Below are 20,516 nucleotides of genomic sequence, written 5' to 3'. Positions count from 1 at the left end.
TATTTCACTATTTTAGAGAAAAACATTTAAGAATATTAGAAAGACTTCCATTGATCTAATTTGTGAACACCATGTGTTATGTGTCAATGCCAATTTTTCTAATCTTGTTCAAAATAGGAAAAAAAAAATAGCTATCAAAAGTCTTAAGAATCAGGGTGCCTGGGTGGCTCAGTCCATCCAGTGTGCAACTTCAGTTTTGGCTCAGGTCATGATCTCATGGTTCATGAGTTCAAGCCCTGGTCGGGCTCTCTGCTGTCAGCACAGAGCCCACTTTGGATCCTCTGTTCTCTCTCTCTCTCTGCCCATCCCCCAGGAGCCCATGTGCTCTCTCTCTCTCTCAAAAATAAATAAAGATTTAAAAAAAATTAAAAAAACAAAAAAGTCTTAAGAATCAATTCAGTGTCAGTTTAGGCTATGCTTTCAACACATTGCAAATCAACAAACAATCCAAGGACATAATATGAAAGGTCAGTTTTAGCAACACAAATTCTAAGTGAAACATTAAGGGAAAATCTGCACTATAGAGCTAGTTAAAAGGAAAGGTGAAGGGGTACCTGGCTGGCTCAGTCGGTAGAACATGTGACTGTTGATCTCAGGGTTGTGAGTTTGAGCCCTGCACTGGGTGTAGAGATTGCTTTAAAAAAGAAATAATAATGTTAAGGTTAGATATACAGTTAATGAATACTTCTGATTTGTTTTCCTTCCATATAGACCTGCTATGTGAAATTAATCAAAAGCAATGTGATTCATCACTCTGCCTCCATAACATTACGTCTACAAAGTTCATGGATAAATTCAAATCCTTGTGTCCCTCTGGCTTTATTGGTTAGTAACATTTGACAACTGTGCCTTGTAGAGAACATTTAACCCTAGGGGACATACATAAGGATGGTATTGATTCGCTAGTATTTTTTTTTGTTTCTTTTTTTATTGCCCTTAGACTAACATTTGATTTGCATCCCAATAACTTGAAATATCTATTCCACCTCTAGACTCCAAAGCAGAAGATAAATTTTTCATATCTAAAGAGACTTTGAATACCTACCAATTCAGAGGAGATTAGTCTGCATTTAGTAATTCCAAGAGAAGTTGTTGCAGTTTGTAACAAGGTTTGTAAGGTGAAATGAATGGATTCTGACACTAATATATGTGGCATTCTTATCTGACAATTTTAGTTTCAGATTATCACCCCCAATGGATTAAAAGATTTGGGCAATTTTAAGAATTATAACCTGGCACCTGCTTGCCTTATTAAAACTTAAAATCTTTTAATTATTTTTTTCAAAGATTTAAGATGTGAAATAGATGCAGATATGAGTGCTTCATATCTGTGCAAGAAGGGAATCACCTGCATTGACCAACCTGGTAATTACTTTGGCCAGTGTGTGGCTCCATTTAAAGGTAATGAACACCAAGGGAAAAGGAAAAGCAAACATAATTAACTTTAAAAAGCATTTCTGTCTCTTATTTGAACTCATTTCAGTCTTCCGACATTATTAGTCCTTCTTTTTTTTAAAGTCAGCTTCTAAAGTGACCAACCAATTATCCCTTAGGCAGAAACTGGAGTGAAATGAGCTTTGTTTACATCCACTAAAACAGCCGAGTTTCTTATTTCTCTATTGGAAAGGCCACCGATACAACCAAATGATAAAGTGAAAAGTAACGACTGTAGTACCAGTCTATCATGTTTTAAGAATTTTTTCCTATTAACTCAATTTCTCATGAAATTGTCAAGGTTAGTAATCCATTAATAGATACTTTTTATTTGGTTTAAACTTTCACAATATTTCTTTAGCTTTAGTAATGGAGTTATAATTATTTTCAAAAACTAAATAAATTTATGCTTTGCCTTATAAATTATAAATTATAAATTTTGTAAATTATTGTATATAGAAAGGAAACTAGTATATAGAAAGTAAATCACTGGATACTTCCTTGGACTTCAGTATCTTTTTGTAAGATACGGAATTTGAAAACTAAATTAGCCAGTGTTCTTTAGAGAAACAGAACCAATGGGAGAGCTATCTACCTACCTACCTATCTATCTATTTATCTATCTATATGTATGCATTACAGCAATTCATTATGAGGAATTGGCTTATAAAATTAGGGAGGATGAAAAGTTTCATGATCCGTTGTCTGCAAGCCAGAGACCTAGGAGAGCCATTGGTTATAGTCTTGAATTAAAAGTTATAGTTTTGAATTAAAAGGCATGAGAACTAGGAAAACAGATGGTATAAATTCCAGTCCAAGGACAGAAGAAACCAATGCACCAGTTCAGCTGGTAGGCAGAAAAGGAGCAAGTCCTCCCTTTGTTTGGTTTTTGTGCTACTCAGGCCCTCAACAGATTGGATGCTGCCTAGCCAGTTTGGGAAGGGTAATCTGCTTTAGTGAGTCTACTGATTCAAATGCTGATATCACCAGGAAGCACCATCACAGATACACTGGAAAGAATGTTTAATCTGGGCAACCTGTGGTCTAGTCAAATTGACACACAAAAATAGCTATCACACTGTTCAACTAAATACAATTGGTTTAAATATTTTTAAATATTGTACCTAATTTTCTTAGTTCTTCCTATAATTATTAATGAACAAATATGCCTGCTGACAAATTTCAAATATTTTGTATCTGTATAAACTAAGTTATAGATTTCATTTTAAAAATAAAAAGTTTGACCAGTACCTAGATCTTACTTTCTCAAACCATTTTCCAATAAAAGGATCTGTATCTCTTTAGAGATCTAGGTGATTCTAGGCATAAACACAGAAAGTACAAATGAGTGTGGAGAATCTTGTAATGCCGAAAAGCAATGAAGTACTTAAAAAACAAAAGTATGAGAGTGTGTCAAAGGGCCATATGAGCCAACCCAAGGGACTCCTGATGAACAAAACTAGAATAATTTGAGCAAGAAAATAAAGGAATAATGAGTTATTACCCAAAATATAGAATAAATATCCATGAGTCCCTACTGAGAAAAAAAATAAATGATTGATGAATAAATGAATGGGAATAATAGACACATTTTCTATACAGAATAATTCCAAATAATTTATGTAGATACTTTGCACTCAAGGAGATAGAACATAACTTCCTACCTCTTAAGTTTGGGCTGCAGGTAATGACCACCTTTCAAACTATATAGAGCAAGGAAATGGGGGTTGGGAAGAGTTACTTTACAGTGGAGAAATCTGATAAACACTACCTCAGCCAAGTGATAAAAGTTAACATCAACAGTGCTAAGTCATGTTAATAACATAAACATTTGATATGAAGTAATGAGAATGACACTTTATCTTCGTTATTTTCGTTTTAAAAACACTTTACCCCAGTTTAATCATGCTAAAATCATCAGACAAGTTTCAGTTCTACAAAACCCCTGACAGTACTCTTTAAACTGTCAAGGTCATCAAAAACAAGGAAAGTCTGTGCAAAAGATTTTTAGTTTGGTATAGTCACAATTATTTATTTTTGCTATTGCTGACCTTGCCAGAGGACACAGATACAAAAAACTTATACCTATTACTGATTTCTATGGGTTTGCCTGTTTTTCTTTTAGGAATTGTATGGTTTCAGGTCTTATGTTTAAGTCTTGAATTGATTTTGCATTTACTTTTGTATACCATGTAAGAAAGTAGTCCAGTTGTTTGCAGGTAACTTGTCAGTTTTCCTTAAGGAACTCATCAAATGAAAAGGCAGCCTACTGAATGGGAGAATGTATTTGCAAATGATATATCTGACAAGCAGTTAATAGCCAAAATATATAAAGAACTCATACAGATCAACACCAAACAATCAAAAAGTGCAGTTAAAAAAGGGGCAGGAGACCTGAAAAGACACTTTTCCAAAGAAGACATACAGACACATGAAAAGATAGTATCACTAATCATCAGGGAAATGCAAATCAAAACCACAATGAGGTATCACTCACATCTGTTAGATTGCCTCATGTCAAGAAGAGAAGAAATAACAGGAGTCAGCAAGGATATGGAGAAAAGTGAGCCCTCGTGCACTGTTGGTGGGATTATAAATTGGTGCAGCCTCTCTGGAAAACAATATGGAAATTCCACAAAAAGTTAAAAATAAAACTACCATACAGTCCATCAATTCTACTTCTGGGTATTTATCCAAAGAAAATGAAAACACTAATGCAGAGATATACACACTCCTGTGTTCATTGAAACATTATTTAAATTAACTAAGATATGGAAACATAGGAAGTCTCCTTCATAAATAAATGGATAAAGAAGTGGTATACAGGGGTGGGTGGGTGGCTCAGTAAGTTGAGCGTCCGTCTTGGGCTCAGGTCATGATCTCGCGGTCTGTGAGTTCAAGCCCCGCGTAGGGCTCTGTGTTGTCAGCTCGGAGCCTGGAGCCTGCTTCGGATTCTGTGTCTCCCTCTCTCTCTGCCCCTCCCCCACTCATGCTCTGTCTCTCTCTCTCTCTCTCTCTATCAAAAATAAAGAAACATTCAAAAAAATTTTTAAAAAGTGGTATACAGCATAGGGTATATAATATTACAGTAACTATAGGGTGACAGATGGTCGCTACACTTATGGAGGTGAACATTTCATAGTGTATACAAATGTTGAATCACTATGTTGCATACCTGAAACTAATATAATATCATATGTCAACTATACTTCTATTAAAAAAAAAGGAAAGTCTGAAAAATTTTCAAAGTCAAAGGAGCCTAAAGAAGCATGAGTACTAAATGTGGTATTGTGGATTGGATTCTGGAAAAGAAAAAGACATTAGTTTAAGAAATCCAAATAAAATTTGGACTTTGGTTAATAATGATGTACCATGTTGGCTAATGTGACAAATGTACCATACTAAGGTCAGTTATTAATAATAGTGGAAACTGGTTGCAGAGTGTACAATACCCTCTGAACTATCTTTGTGACTGTTCAGTAAATTTAAAACTATGCTAAACATTTAAAAAGTCACAAAATAAGTGACTGCAAATAAATAATTTCTGATTCAAATAATTTATAAAGAAAACAGAAAATATTTAAAACAAATAGTCATTTTAGTTAATCATATATGATTTCACCTTGTCATGTATTGTAATTCACTAAAAATAATGAAGGAAAGAATTCTTCAGTTAATAGCAGTGCCTTAAATTTGTAAAACATATTAAAATGTTCAAGGGATTTTAACACAAAGGCATAAATAAAACTTAAGCAAAAATGAAGTTAAACTATTATAAAATGAATGTTCCCAATAATGAATATAATAATTTTTCTCATAATAATGACATGTAATATAATTTATAATAGTACAAATATACTATACTGTCAAAAATACATTTTTCACAATTTTTATTTCACTTTATATTAGTATACATCCGTCTGCTAGAAAGTTTGCCTTGTTTTACAAAACCTAGCTTCTTGTCCCACTTTTTCCTTTGCTTTTGGCATAAGCTTAATTATCTTTCACATATTTGGGACCGTGTGAATGGTCAGAACCAATAGAAAATGGATGGAAGTTTTAATCTTGTACTCTGGTCCATAAAAATGTCCTAAAAGTCTTTTGTTCCCTTTATTCTTCTCCATTCTTGTTGGAAGTGAGATGTCTAAAAAATTGGAAGAAAGAAGGATCAGAAGATAGAAAAGCATAGGTCCCTAAATCCCCTGTAGAAAGATGTCCATGGGTCAGAAATATCCCCCTTATACTGAGTGCACAGAAAGCATAAAAATTTTTATTGTGGTAAGCCATTAAGATCAATAGTCTGTGTGTGTGTGTGTGTTTCAGCAACTAGCATTATTTATACTAAAAATTAGTGCTTTCATCCTCATAAACACTTCCTTCAAAATTTCACTGGAATTTTCAAATCCCATGAATGAATATATTTTTTGAAAAACATGTCTGTGTAATACAGTTATGAATAATTTCTATAGGAAATATACATATAGTTTTTTCTTTTTTTCTTTAAAAAAATTTTAATGTTCATTTATTTTTGAGAGAAAGGGAAAGAGAGAGAGAGAGAGAGAGAGAGAGAGAGAGAGAGCAAGTCGGGGAGGGGCAGAGAGAGAGGGAGACAATCTGAAGCAGGCTCCAGGCTTTGAGCTGTTAGCACAGAGCCCCACATGTGGCCCTATACTCACAAGCTTTGAGATAATGACCTGAGCCGAAGTCAGACACTTAGACTGAGCCATCCAGGAGCCCCTAAAATTTCTTCTTTTTAAATTTGTAATTATTTATTCTCTGATTAAGTTTGTTAGCAATTTTGCAACCTGTTTCAAAAAGAAATAAAATATTATTAAGAAATAATGAAACTTTAGCAAAATGCATTGAAATTATAAGATTTAGTTGGAAAAAAATATTTAGTTGATTCATCAAGTCAGTGAGGTTACTTGTATTGAGTAGATGGTTTAAGAAACTATGCCCCCAGGTGGGAAAAGTCCAGTCCCCTCCCTATTTTGTAAATATCACACTCATTCATTTTACTGTTGATGGCTTCAGCCGTAACTTCAAGAGTGTATGCACTCTTTGCCTATCACGCCTAAATTATTTATTGTTTGACCACTTCAGAAAACATTTACTCACCTTTGCTGTAGAAAATGCTTAAACAATAAGCTATTTTATAAACTATGTGTTGTAGCTTTCTGTTGGTATACTCCCAAGTGTTATTTATTGGTTCTTTTTTTGTACTAATATATATTTTGTTAAAGTAATGTACAAAATGTTGTCTTTTATAGGAAGGATATAATTCTGTTCTACTATCTCAGATTAATATGATTTTTTATTTTCGTAAAAATTGATGCCAGAAAAATAATATACATATTAAGAATTTATAAATTATAAGACCTTTTTTTTAAATTTAAAAAATATGTACAGTTTCTATTAACCAAATATGTGGATTTGTAAGATCGATGTCCTTTGAGTGTTTAAGAATATACCCTGGTTCAAACATTTTGCCATTTGCAGAAGTTATATTTCATTGCTAGTTATAACTTATTAAAACATATAGCAAAGAAAGGAATTTATCCAAAAAGTAGATTGTGATTATATAGTCTATTTATGGGGACAATAGAAATAATTAGAAAAAATCTTTGTATAATTACTTCTGGAAAGCTGAACAATACAGTGTTTTTATTCATGTTATTTTCTAGCATTATAATTACAGATGTTCCTTAAAGAGTGCAGGTTTCACACATATTATTAATGCTATGTATCAATTTTGAAATCTATACAATCCTCTCTCTTTTTTTAAAGAAAACATAAAGATGGATAATAAAGTCATTAATACAACAATTCTTTTTTCATGAGGTGTTCATCCACTAGAGTTAGCTGGTGGTTAGTTTTTATTTAATCTAGGCTCCCTTCCAAGTTCTAGTCTTAGGAAGTTAACTTAGCAAGTAAACATCAAAAATGGATTTCCTTCAGACATAAAGGGCATTATTATTTTGTTTTCTGTTTACAGTGAACCAAAATTTTCTTCAGCAATGAACAGAGTATTTTAATAAATGCAAATGGGTTTTCACCTTCTCTAATAGAGGTAATTATGATTTCCATCAAGGGAACTTAATGCTTAGAGATCCTGGGTGGCTCAGTTGGTTAAGCGGCCAACTTCAAGTCACATCATGATCTCTCAGTTCATGGGTTTGAACTCCACATGGGGCTCTGTGCTGACAGCTCAGAGCCTGGAGCCTGCTTCAGATTCTGTCTCCCTCTCTCTCTGTCCCTCCCCTGCTCATGCTTTCTCTCCCTTTCTCTCTCTCAAAAATGAATAAACATTTAAAAAGTTTAAAGAAAACCTGGTATTTTCATATAAGAAAACAAGATATGGACTATATACATATTCTACATGTTTGGATACCACAGTTTTATATTTTAATTAAAGCAAGAAGATACAAGTCAGTCATTCACAATGAGCACTCTTCATTAACTAGTCTGTTGTCACAGCCTATCATTGCTTACTGGCACACCCTCTACTAAAACCCTCTATGCCCAACACTGCCAAAAAGAAATCAGTAATAATAATTTATCTTGTTGTGAAAAATGTACTAAGTATTGGTTTTTATGTTTCCGTGTATGGGATAACTAGGAATAAATAATTCCTCAAAGTGTTATCTTTTGCTCTGTGTATGTATACTTACTTGTCTTTCCTCCAGAATTAATTGCAATTGTGTATGAGGTCATGTTTTATAAATTCCAGTTATTACTCTTTGTTTAAAAAATATAATCAGTGCAAACTAATAATGTAGCCCTTACCCAATCAACAATTCTAAATTCTAGAAGTTATATCCTCGAAATATAATTCAAGTAAAGAAAAGCTGAAGCTGGCTAACTATAATGAAAATTGCTGCTGACAGACTCAGCCAGTGCACTTCTTACCAATAAAGCACTTAAACAGGCAGTCCATCTCAGAATTGGGAGTGTTTTCTAAGTAGCTGACAAAGACCACAACTCTCAAATTGCCTATTACACATTAATGATACTTTGAGCTGTATTAAGTTAATGTAATTCTCTATAGGAAAGTATGATTGATGGGGTGCCTGGGTGGCTCAGTCAGTTAAGCGTCAGACTTCAGCTCAGGCCATCTCACCAATCCTGGGTTCGAGCCCACATTGGGCTCTGTGCCTGTGCTGACAACTCAGCGCCTGGAGCCTGCTTCGAATTCTGTGTCTCCCTCTCTCTCTGCCCCTTCCCCACTCATGCTCTGTGTGTCTCAAAAATAAAACATTAAAAAATTTTTTAATAAAAAAGAAAAGTATGATTGATAAATCCAAAATGTTAGGTGTATATATACTTGCAACTAACAAAACTGTTGATTGTATAATTCATAAAATGAACCATTTGCATATTGAATTTCATTAAATGAAGGAATCCTGGGAGAAAATAATGTTGCATATATCATTGTTAAAGCAATAGTCTGTATTTTTGTCATGTTTTGGTGGCAAAAATTAAGTTGTTAGCCTTTACTTCTAAAATATAAAAGTTTCCAATATCTAATACAAAGAGGACAGGGCTTTGATGTAAATTACTGTTTGGTTCTCAAGAAAATAAGTGCTTAAACTAATAAGAATGTCATTTTAATAAGGCTGCGTATGTACAAGTAGAATAGAAATATTGTTTGAGCAAATGTCTTATCTGCTGAAGCTTTAATGACACATGTCCCTAAATTTGTAGCAATTAAGATAAAAGAGCAGAAATGGTAATTAGCCATTAAACATGTTTGCAAAAGAAAGTAAACAAAGAAGAAAGAAAACTCAGCAAAATAAAAATGCCTAAGTGTGTTGAAAGCTAGAATAATAATGTTGTTTTCCGGATAGGACACTCCGTTATGGGAACTTGTAATTAGAAAGCAGATTTAAGTACATATTTTTAAGTGCTTGTGAAGTGAAAAAGACCAGAGTACAGATAATGGAGCAATTAGTTTTTCAGCCTTCACAGGCCATATCTCAGTCATTCTTGGTTGAAACTACAATGGGGAGCTACGGATGCTGTAATTAAATGCTCCAGTCTAGTCAGTCCACGGCTATACTAAACATTCTTGGAGACCAGAATATTTTGGCCGAAAAATGTCTTCAACTCAACTACAGATTGGTTGAGTATATTAACAAAAAGTTAACTTGATTTAAGTCTTTTAATGAAAGTAATATGGGAATTATTTTGCAGAGGTCAAATCAGACAAATTGTAAGGTACTGAGTTCATAATAAGAATACAATAAAAAATATTCATTTAATAGTTGATGTTGATGATTTAGTCTCCTATTTGTTCTCATAGCAATTTAAACCAGAGTACACGTTGGTTTGAAAACAAGTATTATGTTCAACTTCTTGGTGATTATATCATTACCTTTAGTCTGATAGAAATAATTAGATGCTGAGGTCATTTAGACAGCAAGAATATAGGGAACCTGAGTAGAGGATAATTATATTTCTTTGTACTATTTGTACATTAATTTCTTTCTCTATTTTTAGAATTCATCAGTATTTAATATCTTGGTCACATATTTATTTAATTGTATGATTTCAATTGTATTTCCTATTAATTTCTAATTAATTATATTTCTTATTTATCAGTTTGACATCCCCTACCTTATTTCTTTATAACCTGTAGACTACATTTGTATGGATAATTATATTTGATGATATTTCTATAAAAATAACATATCAAGTGAAAAAACTGCTGTCACTGACTGTAAGAATGAGCATATTATATGGAACACGCTGTGGAGTTTAATCAACAAGATGTTGTAGAGATACTCCCATACTCCAAACCCATCTGGGTAACCCAGTATGTGCAATGATAGAATGACAGGTCTGGCAGAGTCAGAGAAATGCTTAGCTATAACATACATTTTATACCAGTCAGTTTTGATTTACATTACCAAAGGGAAATAATGTACCCTTGACAATCTAACAATTAGGGAAAATTATAATTAAGTTGAAATTTTCAGAGGAGCAACTCTGTAAAATTGGAAAATGATGACACCACTATTTTTTTTTTAATTCTTAACTTCCTTGTTTCCTAGGGTATGACTCACCTTTAATTTCTGGTATTATCCAGCATGTTGTACTCAACTCCTTTACCTTTTACCTTTTCACTTTTCAAATGCTTTTAGGTTGATCAAATCTATCCACATGTTTCAATGACCTCTTTCCCAGCATGTGGAGAATGGACTTTTTCCTTCAAGTTGAAAGAACTACATGTTGCTAATTTCTAAACTACTGTGATAGCTAAGTACTATGAATATTCCAGGAATAAATTTAAAATAAAATAAAATAAAATAAAATAAAATAAAATAAAATAAAATAAAATAAAATAAAAAATAAAATAAGCTGAAGGAAAAGGAAGCATGGGAATTTGAAGGGCTCAAAGATATTCAGTGCAGCCAAAATTTATCCTGAGAGCAATGAGGGTAGAGTATTAAGCACCATCAAAATCACTAATGCCATCTAAGGAATACTAGGGCCAATGACAAGTAATTAATCTGGGAAAAACGTAATCAAATACGTATTTTGAAGGATTATAAAGTGGAGTTTCACTTTTTGTTTTTCTTTTATAGAAGCGTTATATACCAGAAGAAGGGAAAAATTTAGGTGCTTGTAGTAATCAAGCTATTATCTAAAGTATAGACATGGAAACAAAACTTTAGGTAACTAGACAATTTCAGAAGATAATTTAGGTGAGAAACCAAACAGGATAGGCTTTTATGATGTTCAGATGTGTGAAGTGAGAAAAAAAAATATGCTCAGCATCCCAGGGTAGATAAATGAATTATTGCTCTGGGGCCACAGAGATAGAAGAAGCCTGTTTAATGAAGAGAGAAATCAGCAGAGCTTCAAACATACTGAGTTTGTCAGACAATAAATTATTAAAGTAGAAGTCTCCCTTAAATAATCCTAATATGTGTGTCTAAAGCACAGTAGAGAGTAAAAAGCCTATAGTTTACTAAGACATCTGGAAGAAATGGATAGAATGACAAGGAAAGAATTCTTGGGATAGGCACTAAGGAAGACTAAAATATAAAGAATGGATAGAGAAGGGAATAAACAATGTGAAACAATAGAAGAGAGGGTTTCTATTAGGAAGGAATGGGAAGAAAGTGTCAAGTATTTTTTGGACAGCCGGGTGTAAATATGGTCCAGAAAAATAATTATTAGAAGGCCTTGAAGACCTTCATAAGAAAAGTTTCATAAGAAATCGCTAGTTGTTGATGGTGGTGTTGAATGAAGGATGGGGGATAAATGGATTAAATGAGAATGTGAAGCAAATTTATGTTGGCATCAGTATTCAAATCTGTGTGATATTTCCCCATCAGTCCTCAATAGCTGAAAAGGAGGCAGAGAGAAGAAGTGAGTTGGATTAACCAGGAATTGAGGAAATACAGAGAAAACTATATGTTTTTGTGCACCAATGAGTTATAAGGGTAATTCAGTCCCACTTCTTGACTCTGAAGTTTAAGTGGTATAGGAAAAATTCCTGCCCTTAGAGGGCTAAAAGCAGTATAATGGGGAAGGTTTTAATGGAGAAGGAAGGTAGAAGGTATGTTCAATAAATAATATAGGAAGGTTGTTCATTGTAAAAGGTATACGGTGTGACAAGGTTGGGAAGACAATAGCAGTGGGAGGTTGGTTTAAGGGAGAAGAAGCATAGAGATGAACGAGAACAAAGGAGTTAGAAAAGACTGCATGCAGTGAATATTTTATTTTGACAATTACCAGAGTTTTCAGATAAAGTGGACTTAGGAGGACTCACACAAAAAAGGCAAAAATTAATCCTGGAGACTTCTAGTAATGGTACCACTATATAAACAAGCCATTCCTCAGATGGCAATTGTAAACCCTGCACGAATTATAAAAACAACTATTTGAAGGCACTGATGAGTGACTAAAAGCAGGTAGAAATTGGAGTGGAGTCAACCCAAAAACAAAAGAAACCAGATTGGACAAAATTTGTGTTTATATGGCTTTTTATCTGAGGAAACCTTTAATCTTCACTGTATGGACATTGGAAACAATAGCAGAAAGCCTCAATCTTACATATGTTTAAAGTAAGAAGATATTTTGAGACTTCCAAAATAGCAGAAGTGATCCGCTAATGGAGGGAATGGAATATGAAGGAGCAGCAAGATCTCACATAAACTGCACACATCCCTTGTTAATGCTTGAGTGGCACCAAGGTTCCCAGTGAAAGCAACCACTGAACACATGAAGGGCTAGCAGTTTCTGCTGCTTCCAAATCTGTGAGGTAGAATATGGAGTTTTCGTTTGGCTATGTCAACGTCCTGCTATAATTAATAGCATCATTATTTATAGGAAGAAAACAATCCAAGGGCAAATATCAACATAAGGACAAAATATTATCACAGTGTCAAGAATGACTAAATATGACTACAGAGACTTGACTCTCAAAATACCTTCACTTGATATCTTGAAGGAAGTTCTTCAGGCTAAAGGAAATAACACCAAATGGAAACTCAGATTTATAAGACACGAAGGCCTTGAGAATGAGAAACAGGCAAATATACAAAATACATAATTTTTCTTCTCTTTTTTATATTTTTAGTCTCTTAATTTCTTTAAAACATTTACAACTGTTTATTGTTTTTTTTTTTACCATTTTTTAAATTTATTTTGAGAGAGAGAGAGAGAGAGAGGTGAGGAGGGGCAGAGAGAGAGATACAGGGAGAGAAAGAATCCTAAGCAGGCTTTGCACCGTTAGCAAAGAGCCTGATGCGTTGCTTGATCTCACTAACCACGAGATCATGACCTGAGCCAAAATCAAAGAGTTGAACTCTGAACCAACCTAGCCACCCAGGCACCACAACATATACAAATGTTTAAAGCAAATTTTATAACACTGAATAGTGTGATTTATTGCATAAGTGAGTATAATGTCAGTGATAACAGTAGTATAGCAAATGGGGCAAATAGAACTAAATTACTGTAATATTCATACATTTTATGTGAAATAGTACAAACCAATTGTAAGTGGAATATAAAAATGCCAATCCAAAGAGAAACAATTTAAAAATTAATGTAAGGATGTATAGCTATGGTTATAGCCAATAGACTAATAAAGATATTTAGCAAAAAGAAAACAGAAAAATATACAGACAAAAATAAACCAAAACAGACCAAAGCCAAACAAACAAAAAGCAAAGGACAATTGAAAATAAAAGCCAAATGGTGGACATAAATTCAACCATAGCATAATTAAATTGAATGTTAATGAATTAAAAACATTCAGCTGAGGGAGGCTTGGGGGGGCTCAGTTGGTTAGGCATCTGACTTCGGCTCAGGTCATGATCTTGCAGTTTGTGGGTTTGAGCCCAGCATCGGGCTCTGTGCTGACAGCTCAGGGCCTGGGGCCTGTTTCAGATTCTATGTCTCCCTCTCTGTCCCTCCTCCACTCGTGCTTTCTGTGTCTCTCTCAAAATAAATAAATTAACAAATATATTTAAAAAATTATTAAAAAAACATTCAGCTGAATTTCACATTGCCCAGTTATATAAAAACCAAGACTCAATTTTATTTAGTCTCAAGAAATGTGTATGAAGACCTAGATAAGTTAAAAAATGGTAAATATTGGGGCACCTGGGTGGCTCAGTCAGTTAAGCCTCTAACTTCTGCTCAGGCCTTGATCTCACAGCTTGTGAGTTGGACCCCAGCATCAGGCTCTGTGCTGACATCTCAGAGCCTGGAGCCTGCTTAGGATTCTGTGTCTCCCTCTCTCTGCCCCTCCCCTGCTTGCACTCTGTCTCTCTCTGTCTCAAAAACTAAATAAACATTAACAAAAATTTAAAAACGGTAAACATTTAATATTTTTAAAAGCATAAAAATGTGCTGAAGCTCTATTTATATCAGAAAAATAAATTTGAGTCCAGAAGTAGAAAGTGATTATCATAATAAAAGGTCAATTCATCAGTGACCTTAGCTAACATGTAGAACAGCAGTATCACTCATCAGACACAAATTCAAGAGAAATGATAGGTTGTTGCTGTGAGTCTCTATATACATCAGTTGTTTGTAACATAGATAAAGATAATTGAAACAGAAATTAGTATCTAGTGAATTAGTTGTTCTCATAGCAGAAACCTAGTATATGTAGCACTGGGATGATTTGAGGAAGAGGATGCAAGAACAGTGAGGCAATTTTAATGACATCTAAAACAGTGAGCACATTATTGTTGGGAGCTGGAGACATTAGGATCATGGTAGGTAATGGGCAAATACTGGCAAGAGTCTTGCCTGTGCTAATGTGGAAGACAGAAAATACACCCAAAGACCTCATAGAGTTGGCAAAGAAGATTTAAGAGTAAAATGTTGAAATTATCAAATAGCTTCATTTAATCGCCTGTGATAAAATGGGAAAGGAAGTAGATGAGTTAACGATGTGACTGTTTTCAACCAGATTTTAGAAAACATATTTTTAACTCAGGACTGCTGTGTTGGAAAATAAATATGATTGTTATTTCCAGACTCTCCAGCTGGCAACAGATTTTCAAAATGGACTCAGGGCAATGATCAAATCCAGGATATTACCAGTAAAATTGAGCTTCCCAGGAAGTTCATGGGCAAGATCAAAGGTGCATGGATTTAAAACCCTGTGTTAAGACAATAGTATAAGTTAAGGCAAAGGCACGGAGATCCCCTCAGCTAGACAAAGTACTTCTAAAAGCCTTAAGGACATAGCCTAAGTTTCACCCCAAGGTACAGAGGAAATACTTCAAAGAAATATTTAGGTCTGGCAGGAAACAAGCTGAGAAAGTTACTCAGCTGCAAACAGGAGCCATTAATTATGGCTGACAGAGTAGAGATTACAGAAGTACTATGGACTAGCCTTTACTATGTTTCTTCCTCCCTTTCCTCCTCCTTTTGAATGTATGTCCACTGCAGTATTCTTGTCTCTGCCTCAGCTTTGTATGTTGACAATATGGGTGAGCAAAACATTTGTCTTTTTAATTTGTAGGTCTCTGAATCAAGGAAAGCTATATTCAAATGCTGAAACAAAGGAGCTATAATCAAGTAGCCTCTTCTACATCTGAACTTAATTTAAATAATGTTAGCCTAGATTTTAAGCCAATTCCAATGGGAGAAGACATTTATGACTGAAAATAATATATTTTTCATATAGAGGTTGTGAGTTACAGTGACCAGTGGTTGGACTATGTCAGATAATATCTCAAACTGATCATTGAGTATTTATTTTGGTCAACTGGAGCTGACTGACTATTCTTGTCCATGTGTCTCTCTCTATGCCTACCTTGGGATTCCTTATAACATGGCAAATACAAGTGTAATCAGATTTTTTTAGGTCAGATTTTTGGAGCAGCAGTTCTCAAATAAATATGGTTTTGCCCCTCCAGCGGACATTTGGCAAAGCCTAGAACTATTTTGGAGAAGTGACAGAGGCATCCAGTGGTTATGTTAGGAGTTGAATTGTGCCCTTCCATAATTTATATGTTAAAGTTCTCATCTCCAGTATCTTATAATGCAATCTTACTTGGCTATAGGAACATTTCAGATATAAGCAGTTAAGATGAAATCATATAGACATAGGATGAGCCTCTAATCCAATATGACTGGTGTCTTTATCAAAAGGGAAAATTGAGACACAGACACACACTGAAGGAGATCACCATGTGAAGACGAAGGCAGAGATCAGGGTGATTATTCTACAATCCATGGTATGTCAAAGATTGCCAGCTAACCACCAGAAGCAAGGAGAGAGGCATGAAACAGATTCTCTTTCAACATCCTTAGAAGGAACCAACCCTGTCAACACCTTGATCTTGGACTTCTTACTTCCAGAATAAATTTCCACTGTTTAAGCTACCCAGTTTGTAATGAATCCCTGGAAAACAAATACAGGTAGAGTCAAGGGACACTGTACAAACACCTTAAAATTAACAAAATAGCCTTACACAAAAAAGTATTTGATGAAAATGTCATTACTGCTGATATTAAGAAATCTCCTCTTAAAGTGAGTATTTTGAGAGGAAGAAACTAGAAACTTCAAGTCTTTCAAGATCTGTGTCACAGAAATTGAGGAAGTAACACTTCTGCAGGGTTTCACTAGGCAAATGTTCACAGAACTCATCCAGATTGAAGAAGAGGGGTCATAGTTATTTTTCTCTGCTGTAATCTGCCATGCGAACACAAATTATTTACATTTCATTTACAAGCAAAATACACACTCTCTTCTAAGAGAAGACCCTAAAAGCATAAGCATCAGGCTTACGTTGAGATTAGAAAATGAAACTTAGAAAATTAGAAACTTAGAAAATTAGAAAATGTTTTTTACAAAAGTTACAAAAACACAAAAAAACTTAGGGTTAAATTAAAATTTAAAAATGTCTATGCAGAAAACTGTAAAACATGGCTGAGAGAAATTAAAGTTTTATAGAGATGGAAACAATGTAACCTGATTACACATTAGAAGAATGAATATGATTAAAATGATCTATGAATTAAAAGTCATGCCTGTTGTAATGTAAGAAGGTTTCTTTTTTAAATTGGCAACTTGATTTAAAATATGAGAATATATGTACTTATAATGGCAAAAATAATCTACTGAGTGAAAGAACAAGTCTGGAGAAGTTATAATATCTGAGTTCATGAATTAATACCAAGAGATATTAGAATAGATAAATTAGGCATTAGTTTTATTAGAATTGAGTCAAGGAAGGAAAGAAAGAAGGGAGGGAATAAGAGAGGAAGGAAGGAGGGGTGAGAGAGGGAGGAAGGAATGGAGAAAGGAAGAAAAATTGATTAATGAAAGTGAAATGATATTACAGAAATAGAACCACATCTATACAATTTATTTTCAACAAAAGATCCAAAGCAATTCAATAGGAAAATGAAGGTCCTTTCAACTTGTGGTAATGGAATAAATGGATATTTATGTGGGAAAGAATGGAATTGCATTCCATAAACTGCATATTTATACCTATATTTATATCCATAAACTGCATATTTATACCTATATTCATATCCGCCAAAAAACTAGAAATAACCAACATGCCTTTCGATAGATGCCTGGGTAAACAAATTTAGTATACCCATACAATGGTATACTGCTCAGGAATTAAAAGGACCAAATTACTGATGACTTTGCTGTGTAAAAGAATCAACACAAACGACATATATTGCGTGATTTCATTTATAGGACATTCAGGAAAAGGCAGAAGTATAAGGAAAGCAGATAAGTGGTAGCCAGGAAGTTTATGGATGGGTTATTTTTAATGGGGCAGTCCAGAGATCCTTTAGGTTGATGTAATTGTTCAATATGGTACTGAGATGGGAGATGCATCAATCTATACATTTGTCAAGTTGATAGAAACATATAGTACATAGTAAACTTTACTGTGTGCAAATTAAAAACAAAATCAACCAGGGTATTAGAGGGTGCAATCACAGAATGCAGACTATCAGAAATAAATCCAACTTCATTACATATTTATGACCTAATCTTACAAAATGAAGAAGGGACTATTGGAGCTGACCTAAATAACTTTGAAAAACAGGGTTTGACAAGTTATAGTAAGGTAAATGCCAAAAAAAAAAAAAAAAAAAATCTAAACATAAATGCCATATTTTGGGGTAAATTTGTTTCTCACAGAGGTAAAGTTTAGCAAGTCTGAAACTACTTTACTTGTATACTAGGGTTGAACATCTAAGTAAATAAATTATAGATAATGGGAACCAAGCTGCTCACCATCAGAAGGAAAAAACATTATAAATAAACAAGTGAGGAAGACTACAACAATATATGTGGTGATGTATTAGTCAGAGATATATGAATGGCCACTAGTTACCTGAAAGCATTTTCCAAAGTGCTAGGTAGACTTTTGGACTGTGCTGTCCTAAATAAACTTCAGATACAAGACTTTGTGAGTGAAATAAGTGACTCCTTTTCAATCTCCTTTTCAATCTCCCCAAGGAAAGGCATTGAAGAATTACTAAGTGGTCATAGTAAGGTAATGACTGATAAAGAATTAGAAACAGGATACAACTTTACAAATAAAAACACATATGACAATTTAGAGTACTTTGGGTGATAATTTGACTATCAGGAATGTATTTATGGACTAATTTTCGAAACATATTTTGTATTTGAATGACTCAAACTAATTTTGAGACACATGTTAAAGAATCACTGCCCTGGGTAGTCTGTTTTAAGGACTCTTCCTTTTTGTCACATTGAACAGTTTGTAAAGTTCCATTAAAACAGTGTTACATTCAGGGGTGCCTGGGTGGCTCAGTTGGTTGAGTGTTCCACTTTGGCTCAGGTCATGATCTCACAGTTCATGGGTTTGAGCCCCATATGGGATCTGTGCTGACAGTCTGAAGTCTGCTTCAGATTCTGTGTCTCCCTCTCTCTTTGCCCCTCCCCTGTACGAGCTCTGTCTCTCTCTCTCAAAAATGAACAAATGTTAAAAAAAAAATTTAAAAGAAAACAGTATTACACTCAAAGACATACATCTGCTCTATTCTCTAAAATTCAAAGCCCATGAGGTCTGTTTTTTTTTTTGGTTTTTTGTTTGTTTTTTTTACTGCTTGAATGTTTAACTCATCCAGACTACCAGTCTTACACCATGTGCACCCACTATATACTTGCTAAATGAAAGAATTCTTTCTTTTTCTTTTTTGGACAACTTATATTCTCTAAATTATAATGGTTAAATAGATGAGAAGATCAGAATCAAATATTATGTATATCTCTATAGGAAATTATCTGGACTTATATATTCATTAAAACCCATTTGTTTAAAATCAATTCATTTGCATTTTCTTTGTTGCAGACATTTTACTAAGGATGACATGTGCTTTTCTCTTATATTGTTTTAAATAGATAATATCCAATTGCTTCATCTTTGGCATTTGATGGTTTATATGTTTAATGAATTTAAGGGAACTCAGGGCTCATAACATTTGTTATGGCTAAATAAGTTTTATCATGTGTATATTTTGTGAGTGACACATATTGATTTTCAATGTTATGATGGACACAAATATACTCTTTAGTCTATTGAATAATTTAATCTCTAAGATATTCAGAAGAGCACTTTTTCTTGGCAATTTAAATGTGACTGAATATTCCTCGTAATGTAATAATGCTTTTCATATACAAGAAGAGTTTTATTATATAGGAATAAGATATAGGAATTCATCTGCTTCTGTTTTATTCAGTGTTAGGCTTTAACCTATATTCACTACCTTTAATCACTCTAGTCAAGGATTTATGCCATGAAATTGCTGTAACCAATCATGTGACTGATAATACTCAACGAATGCCTAGAGTACAGCTTTTTTCAAGGTTATTTAAAAAGTCATTTTGAAGCACGTTCAAACAAGAGTGAATGTTATTTCCTAGAACTTAATATTGGGGGCATTTTTTAAAAGCCATGTACGTATACTGCTTACATAGAATCACCAGAATTAAAGTAATAATTTTCATCAAAACCTATGATTTTCAACTGGTAGGCAACTCAGATTAAATAAAGCAAAATGGATATTTAATGTAAGATAATTTACATGAAATTACCTAGAATTTCTTACATTAAAGAACAAGCCAACAAACATCATTTTGCAAACCTGAAGAGCAGGGGGAGTAACAATGCACTATGAGTGAGTTCATTGAATCTGGGGCCAGATGTCCGGGACAGAGCATGGCTCCCCTACTGACATAATCAACCTGTGCCACAATTACCTCATCTAAAAAAGTGGGGATAATTGCAGTACCCACTCATAGATTCTTTGTGAGGAGTTAACATACATAAATCACTTAAAATAGTACCTAGTGTGTTTTAAGTTCTAAGTGATTGTTATTATTATAAATATTACCTAAATCATGTCTCAGGTGTTACCTTACATTGACTTTATGTACCTCATTACTGAAACAAAACTCCCTACACATACAAAGACTAGAAATATTTTCATTGCACTCTTAGCTTTATCCTTTATGTATTTACTCTGAGTAGAAGCTTACAGAAACTACAGATTTACATTTATGACTATTTTTCCAAAATAAACTTAATTTTATAAAATATGAT

At 33.8% G+C, this 20,516-nt stretch overlaps 1 protein-coding gene across 1 annotated transcript in view; it reads left to right on the top strand.

The window, feature by feature from the left end:
• EYS (eyes shut homolog) overlaps window positions 1-20,516 on the top strand; it is a 1,764,056-nt gene that overhangs the window by 548,999 nt on the left and 1,194,541 nt on the right. The window contains 1 exon segment of the mRNA XM_042986616.1: window positions 1,295-1,401. Within this exon segment, the coding sequence (XP_042842550.1) occupies window positions 1,295-1,401 (107 nt within the window).

The sequence above is a fragment of the Panthera tigris genome, chromosome B2, assembly GCF_018350195.1.
Source record: "Panthera tigris isolate Pti1 chromosome B2, P.tigris_Pti1_mat1.1, whole genome shotgun sequence".
NCBI lineage: Eukaryota > Metazoa > Chordata > Mammalia > Carnivora > Felidae > Panthera > Panthera tigris.
This window is presented reverse-complemented; position numbering and strand designations above follow the sequence as displayed.